Here is a 20,847-nt window from a genome sequence, read left to right as displayed (position 1 = left end):
GGTCTCTCTATGTATCAGTGGTCTCTCTGTGTATCAGTGGTCTATCTTTGTATCAGTGGTCTCTCTGTGTATCAGTGGTCTATCTTTGTATCAGTGGTCTCTCTGTGTATCAGTGGTCTATCTTTGTATCAGTGGTCTCTCTGTGTATCAGTGGTCTATCTTTGTATCAGTGGTCTCTCTTTGTATCAGTGGTCTCTCTGTGTATCAGTGGTCTCCCTGTGTATCCGTGGTCTATCTTTGTATCAGTGGTCTCTCTGTGTATGAGTGGTTTCTCTGTGTATCAGTGGTCTTTTTTTGTATCAGTGGTCTCTCTGTGTATCAGTGGTCTATCTTTGTATCAGTGGTTTCTCTGTGTATCAGTGGTCTATCTTTGTATCAGTGGTCTCTCTGTGTATCAGTGGTCTATTTTTGTATCAGTGGTCTATCTTTGTATCAGTGGTCTCTCTGTGTATCAGTGGTCTATCTTTGTATCACTGGTCTATCTTTGTATCAGTGGTCTCTCTGTGTATCAGTGGTCTATCTTTGTATCAGTGGTCTCTCTGTGTATCAGTGGTCTATCTTTGTATGAGTGGTCTCTCTGTGTATCAGTGGTCTATCTTTGTATGAGTGGTCTCTCTGTGTATCAGTGGTCTATCTTTGTATGAGTGGTCTATCTTTGTATGAGTGGTCTTTCTGTGTATCAGTGGTCTATCTTTGTATCAGTGGTCTCTCTGTGTATCAGTGGTCTATCTTTGTATCAGTGGTCTCTTTGTGTATCAGTGGTCTCTCTGTGTATAAGTGGTCTATGTATCAGTGGTCTCTCTGTGTATCAGTGGTCTCTCTTTGTATCAGTGGTCTATCATTGTATCAGTGGTCTCTCTTTGTATCAGTGGTCTATCTTTGTATCAGTGGTCTATCTTTGTATCAGTGGTCTCTCTGTGTATCAGTGGTCTCTCTTTGTATCAGTGGTCTCTCTGTGTATCAGTGGTCTATCTTTGTATCAGTGGTCTATCTTTGTATCAGTGGTCTCTCTGTGTATCAGTGGTCTATCTTTGTATCACTGGTCTATCTTTGTATCAGTGGTCTCTCTGTGTATCAGTGGTCTATCTTTGTATCAGTGGTCTCTCTGTGTATCAGTGGTCTATCTTTGTATGAGTGGTCTCTCTGTGTATCAGTGGTCTATCTTTGTATGAGTGGTCTATCTTTGTATGAGTGGTCTTTCTGTGTATCAGTGGTCTCTCTGTGTATCAGTGGTCTCTCTGTGTATCAGTGGTCTATCTTTGTATCAGTGGTCTCTTTGTGTATCAGTGGTCTCTCTGTGTATAAGTGGTCTATGTATCAGTGGTCTCTCTGTGTATCAGTGGTCTCTCTTTGTATCAGTGGTCTATCTTTGTATCAGTGGTCCCTCTGTGTATCAGTGGTCTATCTTTGTATCAGTGGTCTCTCTGTGTATCAGTGGTCTATCTTTGTATTAGTGGTCTCTCTGTGTATCAGTGGTCTATCTTTGTATGAGTGGTCTCTCTGTGTATCAGTGGTCTATCTTTGTATGAGTGGTCTATCTTTGTATGAGTGGTCTTTCTGTGTATCAGTGGTCTATCTTTGTATCAGTGGTCTCTCTGTGTATCAGTGGTCTCTCTGTGTATAAGTGGTCTATCTTTGTATCAGTGGTCTCTCTGTGTATCAGTGGTCTCTCTGTGTATAAGTGGTCTATCTTTGTATCAGTGGTCTCTCTGTGTATCAGTGGTCTCTCTTTGTATCAGTGGTCTATCATTGTATCAGTGGTCTCTCTTTGTATCAGTGGTCTATCTTTGTATCAGTGGTCTACCTTTGTATCAGTGGTCTATCTGTGTATCAGTGGTCTATCTTTGTATTAGTGGTCTCTCTGTGTATCAGTGGTCTCTCTGTGTATCAGTGGTCTATCTTTGTATCAGTAGTCTCTCTGTGTATCAGTGGTCTATCTTTGTATCAGTGGTCTCTCTGTGTATCAGTGGTCTCTCTGTGTATCAGTGGCCTATCTTTGTATCAGTGGTCTATCTTTGTATCAGTGGTCTCTCTGTGTATCAGTGGTCTCTTTGTATCAGTGGTCTCTCTGTGTATCAGTAGTCTCTCTGTGTATCAGTGGTCTCTCTTTGTATCAGTGGTCTCTCTGTGTATCAGTGGTCTCTCTTTGTATCAATGGTCTCTCTGTGTATCAGTGGTCTATCTTTGTATCACTGGTCTATCTTTGTATCAGTGGTCTCTCTGTGTATCAGTGGTCTATCTTTGTATCAGTGGTCTCTTTGTGTATCAGTGGTCTATCTTTGTATCAGTGGTCTCTCTGTGTATCAGTGGTCTATCTTTGTATGAGTGGTCTCTCTGTGTATCAGTGGTCTATCTTTGTATGAGTGGTCTATCTTTGTATGAGTGGTCTTTCTGTGTATCAGTGGTCTATCTTTGTATCAGTGGTCTCTCTGTGTATCAGTGGTCTATCTTTGTATCAGTGGTCTCTTTGTGTATCAGTGGTCTCTCTGTGTATAAGTGGTCTATCTTTGTATCAGTGGTCTATCTTTGTATCAGTGGTCTCTTTGTGTATCAGTGGTCTCTCTGTGTATAAGTGGTCTATCTTTGTATCAGTGGTCTCTCTGTGTATCAGTGGTCTCTCTTTGTATCAGTGGTCTATCATTGTATCAGTGGTCTCTCTTTGTATCAGTGGTCTATCTTTGTATCAGTGGTCTATCTTTGTATCAGTGGTCTATCTGTGTATCAGTGGTCTATCTTTGTATCAGTGGTCTCTCTATGTATCAGTGGTCTCTCTGTGTATCAGTGGTCTATCTTTGTATCAGTGGTCTCTCTGTGTATCAGTGGTCTATCTTTGTATCAGTGGTCTCTCTGTGTATCAGTGGTCTCTCTTTGTATCAGTGGTATCTCTGTGTATCAGTGGCCTATCTTTGTATCAGTGGTCTATCTTTGTATCAGTGGTCTCTCTGTGTATCAGTGGTCTCTCTTTGTATTAGTGGTCTCTCTGTGTATCAGTGGTCTATCTGTGTATCAGTAGTCTCTCTGTGTATCAGTGGTCTCTCTTTGTATCAGTGGTCTCTCTGTGTATCAGTGGTCTCTCTGTGTATCAGTGGTCTATCTGTGTATCAGTGGTCTCTCTTTGTATCAGTGGTCTCTCTGTGTATCAGTGGTCTATCTTTGTATCAGTGGTCTCTCTGTGTATCAGTGGTCTCTCTGTGTATAAGTGGTCTATGTATCAGTGGTCTCTCTGTGTATCAGTGGTCTCTCTTTGTATCAGTGGTCTATCATTGTATCAGTGGTCTCTCTTTGTATCAGTGGTCTATCTTTGTATCAGTGGTCTATCTTTGTATCAGTGGTCTCTCTGTGTATCAGTGGTCTATCTTTGTATCAGTGGTCTCTCTGTGTATCAGTGGTCTATCTTTGTATCAGTGGTCTATCTTTGTATCAGTGGTCTCTCTGTGTATCAGTGGTCTAACTTTGTATCACTGGTCTATCTTTGTATCAGTGGTCTCTCTGTGTATCAGTGGTCTATCTTTGTATCAGTGGTCTCTCTGTGTATCAGTGGTCTATCTTTGTATCAGTGGTCTCTCTGTGTATCAGTGGTCTATCTTTGTATGAGTGGTCTCTCTGTGTATCAGTGGTCTATCTTTGTATGAGTGGTCTATCTTTGTATGAGTGGTCTTTCTGTGTATCAGTGGTCTATCTTTGTATCAGTGGTCTCTCTGTGTATCAATGGTCTATCTTTGTATCAGTGGTCTCTTTGTGTATCAGTGGTCTCTCTGTGTATAAGTGGTCTATCTTTGTATCAGTGGTCTCTCTGTGTATCAGTGGTCTCTCTTTGTATCAGTGGTCTATCATTGTATCAGTGGTCTCTCTTTGTATCAGTGGTCTATCTTTGTATCAGTGGTCTATCTGTGTATCAATGGTCTATCTTTGTATCAGTGGTCTCTCTGTGTATCAGTGGTCTCTCTGTGTATCAGTGGTCTATCTTTGTATCAGTAGTCTCTCTGTGTATCAGTGGTCTATCTTTGTATTAGTGGTCTCTCTGTGTATCAGTGGTCTCTCTGTGTATCAGTGGCCTATCTTTGTATCAGTGGTCTATCTTTGTATCAGTGGTCTCTCTGTGTATCAGTGGTCTCTCTTTGTATCAGTGGTCTCTCTGTGTATCAGTAGTCTCTCTGTGTATCAGTGGTCTCTCTTTGTATCAGTGGTCTCTCTGTGTATCAGTGGTCTCTCTTTGTATCAGTGGTCTCTCTGTGTATCAGTGGTCTATCTTTGTATCACTGGTCTATCTTTGTATCAGTGGTCTCTCTGTGTATCAGTGGTCTATCTTTGTATCAGTGGTCTCTCTGTGTATCAGTGGTCTATCTTTGTATGAGTGGTCTCTCTTTGTATCAGTGGTCTATCTTTGTATGAGTGGTCTATCTTTGTATGAGTGGTCTTTCTGTGTATCAGTGGTCTATCTTTGTATCAGTGGTCTCTCTGTGTATCAGTGGTCTATCTTTGTATCAGTGGTCTCTTTGTGTATCAGTGGTCTCTCTGTGTATAAGTGGTCTATCTTTGTATCAGTGGTCTATCTTTGTATCAGTGGTCTCTTTGTGTATCAGTGGTCTCTCTGTGTATAAGTGGTCTATCTTTGTATCAGCGGTCTCTCTGTGTATCAGCGGTCTCTCTGTGTATCAGTGGTCTATCATTGTATCAGTGGTCTCTCTTTGTATCAGTGGTCTATCTTTGTATCAGTAGTCTATCTTTGTATCAGTGGTCTATCTGTGTATCAGTGGTCTATCTTTGTATCAGTGGTCTCTCTGTGTATCAGTGGTCTCTCTGTGTATCAGTGGTCTATCTTTGTATCAGTGGTCTCTCTTTGTATCAGTGGTCTATCTTTGTATCAGTGGTCTCTCTGTGTATCAGTGGTCTCTCTGTGTATCAGTGGCCTATCTGTGTATCAGTGGTCTCTCTTTGTATCAGTGGTCTCTCTGTGTATCAGTGGTCTCTCTGTGTATCAGTGGTCTCTCTGTGTATCAGTGGTCTATCTGTGTATCAGTGGTCTCTCTGTGTATCAGTGGTCTCTCTTTGTATCAGTGGTCTCTCTGTGTATCAGTGGTCTCTCTGTGTATCAGTGGTCTATCTGTGTATCAGTGGTCTCTCTTTGTATCAGTGGTCTCTCTGTGTATCAGTTGTCTTTCTGTGTATCAGTGGTCTATCTTTGTATCAGTGGTTACTCTGTGTATCAGTGGTCTCTCTCTATTAGTGGTGTGGTATTCGGAGGAGTCGGGCTGTATATATATGTGAGTGTGTATGTGCAGTAGATAGGCTGAGTTCCAGTCAGAAGGGTCTGCTGTGCATTTGTCAGGGGCTGGCCCAGAAGGCGGGCTCTCGTTTGATGTGGCTCCTGCGCTGCTCTGGGAGTTGCTGGCACTGAGCTGAGCTCTGTCCCTCGGGTGACACATGTGCCGGGAGCGCTGAGCTGGTGCCGGAGTTCGGGGATCCCGGAGGAGGAGGAGGATGTCCTGCGTTGAGGAGAGGAAGGCAGCGCTGAAGAGGGAGCAGCTGTGAGGGCTGAGCGGGGCTTGGAGGGGCGCAGGTTGGGGAGAGCGGAGTGAAGGGAGAGGGACCCTAGCCCCTGTGTCCGGGGGAGAACATGCTGGTTGCAAACTGGTTGGCGGGGCTGATCTGTCATCTTTGCGTTGTGCACACTCGGTCCTTGGAAAGCCGGCTTCACCCCAAGCAAGGTAATGCAGCAAGTCACTGACAGCATGATGGGACTAACAGCCTGCATGGCGAGGGTTAACCCCCTCTACTGATCTGGGCCACGTTCTTGTAATGAATGGAAGTCAGGGCCAACCACTGACACTGGGAGGAGGACGCTCCCCAATGTACAGCCAGGGAATGTATAGGGGGCACAGTCTGGGGGATCAGGCAATGCTACAAGATGTGCTACAGTGCACGTACAGCCAAAAACTTTTTTTTTTAGTTTTGGATACAGTAGAAAAAGATTAAACCCCTGTCATGTTGTTGTTTGCTGTCTGTGTCCCCTTTGGAATATTTCCTTTTACTTCCTTTCATGGAAACACATCAGGATGTGAGTAAACTCAGGGATCTTCTGCCCCAGTGGAAGATTAATCCTGTTTCTGTTTTGGGGACAACTCTGACATGTTGCATTTTTCATCATTTTTTTTATTACAGTGACAAAAGCCAACAAAACAAAATTGATGTTGGATCACCCCAAATGGGGTCATAGACAGCGATAAAAACCTGACAGGGATTCCCCCATCCTACGCATATCTCTGATCAGGTCATCACATCACCTTTCAATCTGATTTCCAGGTAGTACTCTATGCTTGGTCTGCCATCCTTTGGTTTACTGTTTCCTTGGACAACATCCTTTGCTATCCTTGTATCCAGCCATTGCTTTGTAACTTACAAAACGTTATTAAAACCGAATTTAAATATAAAAACATGGCGGGGGTTCCAACCCTTCTGTATTCTACCTAAAATGGAAAATAAACGTTCTGGTTATACATCTCAGTGGTTGTCCATTAATGGATGGTGCCCACCATAACTTGGACACCGTTTAATTGACCAGTAAAAATAGGCTGCATCTACCAATGAAATGAGAGAGACTCAAATAGGTCCTGGATAACCAATCAAAAACCTAAAAGAAAGTAAAAAGTAAAGTGCACATCATTAAAGTAAAAGATGTCCTAATAAAATGCAATCCTTCACCTGTCAAAGTCTAGCTGTCTGCTGATTTCACGTGACCGCTTACTTGATTTTCAAGTGGCGAAGATGACACCATTCATTACTAATTGTACTTTTGTTTCTCTCTGTCTACTAGTGCATGTTGCTGCTAAATGCTGTTACTGGAGATAAGTACCTAACATCTACTGAACCAAAAGATTGTAAGCTCCTTTGGGCAGGGCTGTTATGTATATCGTTTTTTTGTGTTTGTATATGATAGAATTTGTTTTGTTATAGCCTTGTATAAATGGAAAGCCCACATCCAATCAAAACTTTTTTTTTTCTTTTCTTTTTTATTATTTTAAATAGAGTGGGCTCTGGTGGGTCTTTATTGCTGTCAGTGACTCTACAGGGAAGATTTCTCTTTACTTTGTATCCTTGTGACACCAGAACCTGTAGGGGTCACTAGGACAATAGGGCTCAGACAGTAAGCCTGGGTTCACACTGGTGCGCAGGATGGATGCTATTAAGAAATAATGGCACTGCCGTGTGTGTGCTATAAGGACGCGCATTTTGTGTGCTGTGGGAAATCAGACCTGATCCCCTAGCACACCGTTATGAACAGGGGCGAATAAAACCCGCTCAGAGATTTCATCTAACCACTTGACCTCTAGAAGATTTTACCCCCTTCACAACCAAAGCATGTTTTTGCTACTTAGCACTGCGCTACTTTAACTGGCAATTATCATCATGCAACACTTCTTATCATTTATTTTTACACACATAGAGATTTTTTTTGGTGGTATTTGATCACCGCTGTTTTTTTTATTATATCAATTAAAATTGATCATTTTGAACCCCCCCCCCCAACATTTTATGCTTTCTGTTATAAAACATATCCAATAAAAAAATATAATTTCTTAAATTAATAAATTTAGGCCAAAGGGTATTCTGTGACATGTCTTTGGTAAATAAAAAATCCTAATAAGTGTATATTAATTGGTTTTTGTGAAAGGTTTAGCGTCTACAAATGATGGTGTATAAATACTTAAATTTACACCTCTACGATTCTATACTGGTAATGGTGGTGATCAGCGACTTATAGTGGGACTATGATCTGGTGCTGGCAGACCCTCGCTCGGAGGTACACTGACTAACTGACACTGACATCAATAGTGACATTGATAAAGTGATCAGATATAATACACTACACTGACACTGTACTAATCACACTCGCTGGGAAGGAGATAAAATCTAGAGTAAATCAAGGAGTTAACTGTGTGCCTAACAAGTGTAATATGTGTTGATTTTACTTACAGATCTGGCTGTTTTTCTCCCTACTCCTCAGGGAGAAGAAACCGCAAGATCACTGATCTGTGTACAGTGCCCTGTGCTGTGATTGGCTACAGCCGATCAGCAGGTCTCAGCCTAAAATCATTGGCCAGGACCTGCTGCCAAATCCCACTGTAGCCAGGGACAGCACGGGTTAGCAGCGGGCTCACGCATGTGCTCCATCCAGGCTGCCTGTGCCACAAGCAGTTAAAAAGTGGCTGTGTTGCTGTCTTTGGAGAGATTTACAATCACTCTCAACCCCCCCCCCCAGCCAGCACTGAAACCTAACAGTACCTTTCCTCTTGGTAATAGTAATAATTCATATTCAACTGGACTTATTCTGTAATATTTAACATTTTTTATAGCTTCTCCAAGCCACTTCAGTTCTTCTGAGTGTTAGAATATTATTTATACATTAGAGATTACAGTTTGTAAATAATTTTGTGAACGTCTATGGGACATGGTGCTATAACAGCTATCAGTCCAGAGTATACTATATTGCCAAAAGTATTGGGACACCCCTCCAAATCATTGGATTCAGGTGTTTCAATAACCTCCATGGCCACAGGTGTATAAAATAAAGCACCTAAGCCTGCAGACTGCTTCTTCAAACATTTGTGAAAGAATGGGTCACTCTCAGGAGTTCAGTGATACCGTGATAGGTTGCCAACTGTTCAGTAAGTCCATCTATGAAATTTCCTTGCTACTAAATATTCCACGGTCAACTGTTAGTGGTATTATAACTAAGTGGAGGCAACTGGGAACAGTAACTCAGCCATGACGTGGTAGGCCATGTAAAATGACAGAGCAGGGTAAGCGTATACTGAAGCACACAGTGCACAGAAGTCTCCAACTGTGTGTAGGGTCTATAGCTAAAGACCTCCAAACTTCATGTGGCCTTCGGATTAGCACAACAACAGTACATAGAGAGCTTCATGGAATGAGTTTCCATTGTCAAGCAGCTGCATCCAAGCCTTACATCACCAGGTGCAATGCAAAGTGTCGGATGTAGTGGTGTAAAGCACACCGCCACTGGACTCTAGAGCAGTGGGTACGTGTTCTCTGGAGTGCATTGTGCCAAGTTTAAGGTTTGGAGGAGGGGGGATTATGGTGTGGGGTTGTTTTTCAGGGGTTGGGCTTGGCCCCTTAGTTCCAGTGAAGGGAACTCTTAAGGCATCAGCATACCAAGACATTTTGGACAATTTCATGTTCCCAACTTTGTGAGAACAGTTTGGGGATGGTCCATTCCTGTTCCAACATGACTACGCACCAGTGCACAAAGCAAGGTCCATAAAGACCTGGATGAGTGAGTTTGGGGTGGAGGAACTTCACTGGCCTGCACAAAGTCCTGACCTCAATCCAATAGAACAGTGGTGGGCAACCATTTTTTTCAACTGAGCCAAATCTCGCCAAAACCACGATTGAAATTTATTTTGAGAGCCACATTTTTAAAACTGAAAATACATCCCCCATATAGTAATTCATCCCCCATAGTAATTCATCCCCCATAGTAATTCATCCCCCATAGTAATTCATCCCCCATATAGTAATTCATCCCCCATAGTAATTCATTCCCCATAGTAATTCATCCCTCATATAGTAATTCATCCCTCATATAGTAATTCATCCCCCATAGTAATTCATCCCCCATATAGTAATACATCCCCCATATAGTAATTCATCCCCCATATAGTAATTCATCCCCGATATAGTAATTCATCCCCGATATAGTAATTCATCCCCCATAGTAATTCATCCCCCATAGTAATTCATCCCCCATATAGTAATACATCCCCCATATAATAATTCATCCCCCATAGTAATACATCCCCCATATAGTAATACATCCCCCATATAGTAATACATCCCCCATATAGTAATACATCCCCCATATAGTAATTCATCTCCCATATAGTAATACATCCCCCATAGTAATACATCCCCATATTGTGTCAATTTACTTACCTTTGCTCTGCGCGTTCCTCTCGCCGCGTTCCCGCGCCGTTCTGGTCTTCAGGGCGGACTGTGAAAGGAGAGGAGTTTGTCACGCTGCCCCGCCTACATCCTGGCTGCCCCGCCTACATCCTGACAGCTGCAGAGTCCTTTTTTTGGGGCGCCCGGCACGCAGAAGAGCCGCATTTAAGTTTGTAAAGAGCCGCATGTGGCTCGCGAGCCGCGGCTTGCCGACCACTGCAATAGAACATCTTTGGGATGAATTAGAGCGTAGACTGCGAGCCAGACCTTCTCATCCGACATCCGTGCACAAATGCTATTCTGGAAGACTGGCCAAACATTCCCATAGACACACTCCTAAACCTTGTGGACAGCCTTCCCAGAAGAGTTGAAGCTGTTATAGCTGCAAAGGGTGGGCCAACTCAATATTGAACCCTACGGACAAAGACTGGGATGTCCTTAAACGTCATGTGTGTGTAAATATTTCAAAATGGACCACGCTAAGGTCACAGATCAACTAAATCCAATGTGCAATTTAAAGTGATAACAATGAACAAAATACAAATACAATATTATTATTGAGTTCCAACATGTGAATAATTAGTGCAATGGTGCTGTATCTTTTAACGTTGAACCTCCATACTGGAATGACAAGTGCTTCACTGTGTTCACCCTGGTGCCCCACATAGATGTAAACTCATTGTCATTTCATGACAACCTATCTCTAGGTAAGTCACACTCGCTTTTGGGACTATCCCAATATGCAATATGGTCCTGATGGCCGATATTCCTTCATCCTTTTAACAGTGGTTGCTGGTAGTAACCGATAACTCTCCACTAGGACTGCATCAATATTAGAAAACTCCTCCACAGGCATTTCTATTGTTTGACCCCATATTAAAGTTCTATACAGTTTTACACTATGGGATGTCTGGTTTTGTTTTAATTTATGCTGAAAATATGAAATACTGCCTGTGGAGGAGAGGAGTTTTTTCTAATATATATGTATATATATATATATGTGTGTGTGTGTAGTATAATTTTCATACATTTATTTTTTTCCTAAGCGCCACAGCACCCCCTTTCTTTCAATACATGTGTGTGTAAAGGCAGGCGTCCCAATACCTTTTGGCAATATAGTGAATGTCTAAGGAGTCTAAAGTCAGGAAGATACCCCAGCATTTATATCCACACAGGTATCACAGACACCTTTAATCCAATCACCATTCAATGTGTAGATAGTAATTTCCAAGAACAGGATGGGAGGTGTGAAAGCAGTAGAACCACCCTGTTCTAGTTATATAATTCCATCCTTGATATCATGAAGGCTACGTAGGTATTAATCCTTACATGGATAAACGAAGGCTTTCATAGACATTTTCTCTCTTTTTAAAAATGAATTAAATGTAGGCTGGAGATGGACATTAAGTATAATGGGTAAATTGTTATGGTTCCCCCTCACAGGTGATGTGAGCTGACATGAGGCATGGGATCCAAGTGACATTTGGCCTTCACCACAGCGCCTGGTGGTAGAGATGTGCTAACCCTGGTGGTCCTAGTAAACTGATACCAAGTCATGGCACTCAAGATTGCACCACCAAGGGGGGTGGCTGGAACAGGCTACATTGTGAAGATTGTTCATAGGGCTGCAGACAAGAAAAAAGTCAGATCCTGGCATGTGGCAGATAAGCGAGTACTTGGGTCCTGGCAGGAGTCAAGGCAGGAGAGAGATTTGTCAAGGTCTAGGCAGGTGGCAAGCAAGAGAATATTCAGGTCAGTCTAGGTCGACAGTAAACAGGCAACTGGCAGGCAAGTACTATACCGCTTTTGCTCCCAGGTAGCTAGTGCTAAGACACAGCTCCAGCCACTTCAAAGGCTGGTACTTAAATACCCTTTTGGTCAGAGGAAACGCCCAACATACAAGGAACACTGAAAGTCCTGGAGGTAGTGGAGGTCCTAGTAATCCTGGAAATTCTGGAAGACCAGGAAGGGATCATTTGAATACTGGTGTTCCTAGGAATCCTGGAAACCTTGGAAGAACTAGCAGGGATCATGTGAGTGCTGGAAATCCTAGAAATTCTGGAAGATGTGGCAGGGATCCTGTGAGTACTGGAGGTCCTAGGGATTCTCTAAGTACTGTAACACAGTAGCAGGTTGGTTGGGTATCTTCCACTTGCTCCCCCTTTTGACCCACTAGAAATGTTCATGTGAGGATAGGAAGAGAAACCTTACCCCTGTGTAAGCTCTGATGGGAGCTTACACAACAAGTTAAGGGACTCTGGTAGATTAAAGAGACACCGGGAGCTCACTAAAAGCAAATTTTGGCTTCTTGCAATAATGGGCAAAATACAGGTCTGCTTTAGTATAGAGCCATGGAAAATATTAAGGCTGCAGTTGAGGCTGTATCAGTAATAGGTAAAGAGCATACACCATATTGCTTGTAGGTTTATCCTTTGACAGAGATTCACTATATTTTTTTACCCGTAATCCATCTTTGGATATATATAACAAGCGAGTATGGAAACATAGCATGTAAAACCTGCCTTTATTAAAACATGCATGACAATACATGAAATGGATTAAGTCTAGTTTGCTTCTGAGTTATAAGTGCTCTATAATGCAGAAGCAGGTGCTGTGACATGAGTACTGTAAGATGAGCACCTGCTGATAGGGTGTAGCAAGTGGCATCACTCAGAGTACAGTTACATGTGGCTGCTGTGCAACTGGTTGGGGAATCATTGTTTCGAGATATAAATAATATTAGTTAAAGGGAATCTGTCAGGGTTGAAAAATAGGAGCTGCCGTTGCTGACCTTCTCTTAAGGATGTATGTTTGTGGGCTGTGCTGCTCATCTTTGCTTAATAAAATTTAGTAAGTCAATGACCCAGTGCAAGCGTTTGTGTACCTGATATTCTAATATCTAATATGCACATGCTTTTAGATCAGTAACTCAGCATGGGCTGAATTAGGGATGTGGAGGATAGCCCTGGAGCATGCTCCATCAAAACCTGTCCATCAAAAATGCCTCTGCGGGAAGTTTCCTTTAAATGTCTGCTTGAGTTTAGCATTTTACTTCCCTGTTTGAATTGTTAAAATAAATAAGTATCATTTTGTATTACTATTGTAAATATTGATTTTTTTTTTAGGTCATCTAAAGGATGAAAGTGACCTATAGTGATGAGCAAACTGAGCAAGGTTCAGAATGCTGGGCGTTTGCCAAACACTTGGATTTTAACAAACGTAACCTAAAGCCCACTGAAATCCATAAGAGCTAAATCTTGTCATTTTTTTCTGCTCATTTTCAAGGCCCTTCTGCAAGCCGTTGATAAATAAGGTCATGGCTAGCTGGGCACTGCCATGGGAGACATTTACCAGTGAAAAAAAATGTTCAGTTGCTTTTTTTTGTAAACATAAACTTGCATTTGTAATTTTACCTAGTATGATCTTGACCATTTTTGACCAATGACATCAACCAGGTTCCCCAGTACTGCTGTTTAAATTTCAGCAGTATCTCAGCAGCATGGGCAAATTGTCATTTGCGACGGGAGTCAACTGAAGAGGATTAAACATCATGAGACATTTTGCTTTTTTAATATATTTGTTTTTTAGTAGTTTGTGTTGATTTACTATTTACATTTACATTGGATTTCTTGGGGCTCCCTGATTTTAAGAGGGCTTACAGATTCTGACAAGTCCCTCCTCCGACAGACCCCCACATCCACCAGGCCATGGCTTTTGGAAGGGACCACGTACAATAATGTTTACGTGAGGTCCCGCCTTAAAATGAGTGGGTGGAAGGGTGGACAGGAAAAGAGGTGGTGCAGTGAGCATGTAATCCCTGGCCTCCTGAAACATCCCAGTTAACATGACCTGCACCAAATAGGAAAAAAAACATATAGGTTCTTCCTATACCTCCTAGATTAGGATTTGGTAAAGATTTGTAATGGGAGCCCTATGCAAAAAAAGTGGTATTCCCTCCCCAAAGTCCATACCAGATCCCTACCTGGTCATGCAACATGGCTGGCCAGGAAAAGTAGGGACAACAAGTGTGCAGCCCTCAACTCCCTCTTGAACCATACCATAAGCACTCAACATGGGGAAGAGTACCTTGGCAGCGTGCCCCCTGGCAAAGCACCTTCTCATATTGATGGGGACAAGGGCCTCTTTTCCATAACCTTGGCCTGGTGGATGTGGGGGCTGTGGAGGGGGGACTTTCATACTTTGAAACCCCTTAAATTAAAGGGGTTATAAGATATCCAGCCCCCTTCAGTCTGGTATGAATTTTAAGGGAAACCACACACCAGAATGTAAAAAAAAAATGCTGTGCACCCCCCCCTAAATCCTTACCGGACCTTTATCCGAGCATGCAGCCTGGCAGGCCAGGAATGGGGGAAGGACAAGCGAGCACCTTCCTGAGCCATACCAGACTACATACCCCTCAACATGAGGTTGTGCTTTGCGGGAGAGGGGCCCCCCCACCCAAAGCAGCTTGTTCCATTGTTGATGGGGACATGGACCTTTTCCCCAAAACCGTGGGTGGTGGTTGTGGAATTTGGAAGCCCCGTTTAACAAGGGGGCCCCCAGATTCCACTCCCCCAAGTGAATGAGTATGGGGTGCATAATACCCCTACTTATTCACCCCCAAAAATGTCAAAAGTATATAAAAACACAAACACAGTTTTTAAAAAATACTTTTATTGAAGAAAATAAATGTCCCCCAAAGTAGATCCAACATCAATTACGATAAATGCCGACCAAAATGAAACAAAAAAAATCCTCGCCCGTTGAGCACGACATGTCTACAAGTTATTGGGTGAGTGTCTCTCCATGGGGCACATCACTTGCCGATTTGACAGGTAAAAAATGAGGCAATGACCCGTGGACATGCCCCCTAGCCGTTGATACTTTGTTGCAAATGGCAGTTCCCTGGGTGGTAGCAGGCAATGGTTTTGGGTGGATGGGGGGGAATGCAAACTGACCAAATCTGGCTATTTAGTTTGCTGCTCAGTGAACTGCAAACAGCTTGGGTTTAGGTCAAGCTCATTACTGAGTCAAACCTGAAACCCATCCTAATGACCTATTTTTCATTTAAAGCAAATCGATAGCTTTGTTTTATTTCCCCCCTTTCTAGCTGTACATACTTACCTTTAGGAATGAATAAAAAGTTGACTTCTCTTGTTTTGTTAAAGTGGTGTCTGCAACCTAACTACCTGTCCTGGTGACACATCTATTTTCTCCAGAGCATTTACATTTGGAAATAAGTTCTACAAACTTGGTTTTGCATTGTAAGTAATTGAGTTTGTGTTCATTATAATTAGTGATGAAATCAAGAGCAGATGAGATGAGATGAGTCCCCGGGTCACACTAGGTGCGACTTGGCATGTGAAGTCGCACCCTATTGTCTGAAATTACAGTGGTCATGTCAATGTGGTTCCCACTTGGTCTGAGCCTCACCAATTTCTAAAGTAGTGCATGTACTACTTTTGGTGCGATTTGTATAGACATTTGTGTCAGATGTCTTGCAAATTGCATGTTAAAAAATATCATCCGACTTTGAAATTCTGAGTTTTTTTTTTTAATTTCAAAGTCGGGATCGGTGTGATTATGGTGTAAGGGCTCATTTACACCAGATGCAATCAGGTGTGTTTTATAAACCCAGCAAAAATGCAGTACACATGCATATACAAGAAAAATGTATGTATTCCAATGAGCTTAATTTACACCACTGCAATGCTTTGGTGTGGTTTTAAAAAAAGTACAGCATGCCACATTTTCATTTGCACACGTTTATATGTGTTTTGCAATATGTTTGTGTGTGTTCATGCAAGTTTTTGCTGCCTTACAGTGGCGGAAAAATGCAGCATGCAGTGCTTTTTTTTTAAAGGCACATGAAAACACTGTAGTGGTGCAAACTAGGCTCGTTAGAATCCATTAATTTTTTCTTGCATGTGTATTTGTACTGCGTTTTTAACCACATTTAAAAATGCACCTGGCTGCATCCGGTGTAAATGAGCCCTAAAGTAGATATCAGACAGATGGTTTAACCACTTGCCTACCGGGCACTTATACCCCCTTCCTTACCAGGCCAATTTTCAGCTTTCAGCACTGTCGCATTTTGACAGTTGCGTGGTTATGCAACATTGTACCCAAATGAAATTTTAATAATTTTTTCTTTTGGTGGTATTTACTTGCCGCTGGGTGTTTTACTTTTTGCGCTATAAACAAAAAAAAATTTGAAAAAAGAAAAGTTTCTTTGTTTCTATTATAACATTTTGCAAACACGTAATTTTTCTCCTTCACTGATGTGCATTGATGAGGCTGCACTGATAGGCAGCACTGATGGGCACTGATAGGCGGCACTGATAGGCAGCACTAATGAGGTGGCATGGGTAGGCGGCACTGATAGGTGGAACTGCTGGGCACTGACTGGCACAACTGCTGGGCACTGACTGGCACAACTGCTGGGCTGCACTGATGGGCACAGGTGGGTGGTACTGATGGGTGGCACTGATGGGCACAGGTGGGTGGCACTGATGGGCGCATGTGGGTGGCACTGCTGGGCGGAACTGATGGGTGGCACTGCTGGGCACCGATCATCAGGGCACTGATGATCGGTGCTGATCCCTGCTCTGACAACTGCCTGTTCTCGGCAGTACTTTCCCCATGTTCTGACAGCGTGAGGAAAGTGCAGCCAAGAACCGGCAATTGCATTTCTCTGTGATCAGCGTGTCATTGGACACGGCTAATCATGTGGTAAAAAGCCGCTGTGATTGGCCTTTTACCACATCACGTGATCAGCTGTGTCTGCAGAACACAGCGATCACGGAGATCACCGGGTGCGCGCTCCCAGGGGCGCTCAGGAGAGCGCATTCTTAGAGGATGTCATATGACGCCCTCCCAGAACTGGCTGGTCGCAGTGTAGCCGTTATTCCGCTATCTGCGGTCGGCAACAAGTTAATGTTGCATCTGATAATTTAAAAAGCAGCACTAAAAGATTTTCATATACACTTATATACGTCAAACATCTAGCAGTGCATATTAAATAAACAAACATTCAACATCAATTGGTAGCCAGATTTAAAACTACCCTGCATTGGTGGTCAGTGGCAGTGAAATTTAATACCCACTCCCCTGGACTTGTAGTCATTGGCAGTGAAATTTAACCCCCACCACCCTTCATTGGTGGTCAGTGGCAGTGAAATTTAACCCCCCACCCACCCCACCTCCCCTGCATTGCTGGTCATGGCAGCTAAAGTTACACCCCTTACCCACCTACATTGTTGACCACTTCCATGCTACTATGCTGCTCTCTCTCTCTCTCTCTATGCCAGGACTTTACGTATATTGTGGGCAGTAATAACTCTGCCCACACCACAGTCTTCCCCATTGCCAATCTGTTGTATAAATGGTCCCAATAACCCACAGGTTGCACGGAGAGGGCTAGTGGGCCGCATACAACCCACAGGCCATGTGTTGGGTACCAGAACACTTCTCAATTCATATATGTAATTATCACCCATATGAGCACTTGTCATTGAAAGCTAATTCCTCACAAAAATTGAGTAACCAAAATAGTTTATTTTCAAAGCATTCCTGTAATACCTAAATATGTAATGTTTATGAAACCAGGCATATGTATAATTTTTAGATAGTGCTTGGGTTTTAAAGAATATAAAGATTATCATAAAGATAAAGGATATAAAGATATTGTATCTTAAAGATTGCAAGTTCAGGTTAAAGTAAATCTGCGATAAGAGAAAAATGGAGGCTGATCTGCTTTTGAAAATGCTAACAGGAGTTTTTCTAAATGAAAATAGTACATTGAACGCCTTGATGCTTTTTGCCCTACAGCAGATAAACTAAGCACAGTAGCCTTAAATGCATCAAGGCATCTTTGGTTGCTATAATATGCTCTTTTTGATGATTTAGCATCATAGAATGAAATGCGTCCAGGCATCTTTGGCTGCTGTAATTTGTTCATTTCATTAAAACCCCTAGTGGCAGAAATGTACTGTATGTTTATTTTGGTATTGAAGCTAGAGGGTCAGCTTGACAGCCAGTCTACTAGCATTTTCACATATTAACAATAGTGATTGCCTTTATTGGCAGATTTTCTTTGCGAGTTAGTCAATATTACTTTTCTGAATTTTCAGGTCTCTAACATTAAGTCTTTTTTTATGTCCTTTTGTTGTTAATTTTACAAATGTGCTTGTCTAATTTTAACTAATGTGATAAAATAGCCTGTTTACATTGTTCAGACAGCTTAAGCTTCATTTTGCACACATTAACCACTTGCCATCCTGAGCAATTACCCTCCTTAATGAGGCCTCTTTTTGCTATACAGCGCTGTACTAGTTTAACTCACAATTGCGTGGTTGTGCAGTGCGGTACATAAATGAAATTTATCTCCTTTTTTCACGCAAATAGAGCTTTCTTCTGGTGGTATTTGATCACCTGTGCACATTTTATTTTTGGCGCTATAAACAAAAAAAGAGAAGATTTTGAAAAAAGATATTTTCTCATTTCTGTCAAAAATATCCAAACAAACTCAAATTTCATCATAAATTTAGGCCAAAATGTATTCTGCTACATGTTTTTAACTTTGTGTGAAAGTTATAGCATCTACAAACTAATCTACAAACTATGGTATAGATAATGGAATTTACACAGCTTTTACTTTCTGACTGCCTATCACATTTCTTGAGGTAAAATACCAGGACAGTACAAACACCCCCAAATGACCCCTTTTTGGAAAGTAGACACCCTAAACTATCTGCTGAGAGGCATATTGAGTCCATGGAAGATTTATTTTTTTACACAAGTTTCTGGAAAATAACAAAAACTTTTTTTTTTTTACACAAGGTTGTCATTTAAATTATATATTGCTCACACAAACCATGGGTAAATGTGGATTTACACCCAAAAATACATTCTGCTACTTCTACCGAGTATGAGGATACCACATGTGTGAGACTTTTTGGGAGCATAGCCACATACAGGAGCCTGAAATCCAATGACCACTTTGAAAGCCTGAAGGTGCGTAACTTCCTCATTTCACTTCCTCACTACCTGTCACAGTTTCGGAGGCCTTGAAATACCAGGATAACACCAGCCCCCTCCCAAATGACCCCTTTTTGGAAAGTAGACACCCCAAGGATTTAATAAGTGGCATGGTGAGTATTTTGCAGATCTAATTTTTTTCTCACAAGGTTTTGAAATATAAAAAAAGAAAAGAAAAAATATGTTTTTGTTTTCTTTCTTCATTTTCCAAAAACTTGTTGCAACAAATATCTGCAAAATACTCACCATGCTTCTTATCAAATTCCTTTTTGGTGTCTACTTTCCAAAAAGGGGTCATTTGGGGGGGGGGGGGGGGGTTTGGTGCTATCCTGGCATTTCAGGGCCTTCGAAACTGTGATAGGTACTCAGGAAGTGTAATGAGGAAATAAAGCCCTTTTAAAGCCTGAAGGTGCTTATTGGATTTTGGGGTCCTGTACTTGGCTAGACTGCCAAAAGGTATCTCACATGTGGTACCCCCATATTCGGGAGAAGTAACAGAATGTATTATAAATCAAATCAAGTGACAATTTTGTGTAAAAAGAAAAATTTTTTTTTTGGCATTTTCCAAAAACCTGTGCTAAAAAAATAAATTCTTCTATTGACTCAACAGGCCTCTCAGCAAATAGTTTGGGGTGTTTACTTTCCAAAAAGGGGTCATTTTGGGGGGTGGGAGCATTTTATGCCCAGCATTAGAAGTTTGTGCCACACATCATTCACTCTTCTAAGCACCTGAAGATCAAGCCTTTTCTGACACTTTTTGTTCACATGAAAAAAATCAGTATTTTTTGCTAGAAAATTACTTTGAACCCCCAAACATTATATATATTTTTTTAAAGCAAACACCCTAGTGAATAAAATGGTGGTTGCTGCAATTTGTTATGTCACATAATACTCGTGAAGCAATTTTAAACACAATTTGTTTTGAAAAAAATATACCTTTTTTAACTTTAATGCACAAAAACACAATATATTGGCCAATTATTTGATAGATTTTAAAAGATGATGGTATGCTGAGTAAATAGATACCAAACATGACATGCTTTAAAACTGTGCATGTCCCGTGCAATGGCGACAAACTGCATACATTTTTAATATCCATAGGCAACGCTTTAAAAGCCTTTACAAGCTAGCCTGTACAGAGGAGGTCTAGAGCTAAAATTACTGCCCTTGATTTGACGTTTGCGACGATACCTCACATGCATGGTGCAATTGCTGTTTATATACACAGGGTCAAGGCTCGTGCACGCTGGGGGTGCTTTTTTTTTATGTTATTTTGATTTTTTAAATTATTTTTAAACTGTCCCTTTTCATTTTTTTTAATCACTATTAATGCTATCACAGGGAATGCAAATATTCCCTATAACTTCAATGGACATTGTCATATATTCTTTTTTGAGAAATCTGGGGTCTTTCAGACTCTAGATATCTCCATTCCCCTTACATTATCTAATCTCACCAAGATCAGTGTGATCAGATGCTTTCCCAATTTACAAATGGCGCTGTATACATCCTGTGAAACTGAAGTGGTGAAATGCTCGTAGCTTCCGGTTTCTTATACTATAGACATGATTGGCACCATTCGATCTATGGTCAGCTGGCAGAAACACCGGCTGCATGCTCAGGCTCTCCCAATGGTACGGGACTGCCCGAAAAGGCCGTGGAAGGCAGCGGGGGAGGGGGGTGCATCGTTTCCCGCTGCTTGTAAAAGCAATCCTGCAGTAATTAGCCATAAGGATTGCTTTTACATGAAAGCCGATCGCTGGCTGAAAACAACGACACCAGGCTAATGCCTGCAGCTGTAGGCATCATCCTGGTATAACCATTCAAATCTAGTGATGTAGCAGT

At 41.9% G+C, this 20,847-nt stretch overlaps 1 protein-coding gene across 1 annotated transcript in view; it reads left to right on the top strand.

Moving 5' to 3' along the window:
* Positions 1-5,374: 5,374 nt before the first annotated feature.
* ADAMTS20 (ADAM metallopeptidase with thrombospondin type 1 motif 20) overlaps positions 5,375-20,847 on the top strand; it is a 298,171-nt gene continuing 282,698 nt past the window's right edge. Inside the window, exon 1 of the mRNA XM_089674002.1 lies at positions 5,375-5,708. Within this exon, the coding sequence (XP_089530128.1) occupies positions 5,618-5,708 (91 nt within the window). The 5' untranslated portion in view covers positions 5,375-5,617. The remainder of the gene's footprint in view (positions 5,709-20,847) is intronic.

Source organism: Staurois parvus, unplaced genomic scaffold, assembly GCF_062004578.1.
Source record: "Staurois parvus isolate SC_StPar_1 unplaced genomic scaffold, SC_StPar_1.0 ptg000147l, whole genome shotgun sequence".
NCBI lineage: Eukaryota > Metazoa > Chordata > Amphibia > Anura > Ranidae > Staurois > Staurois parvus.
This window is presented reverse-complemented; position numbering and strand designations above follow the sequence as displayed.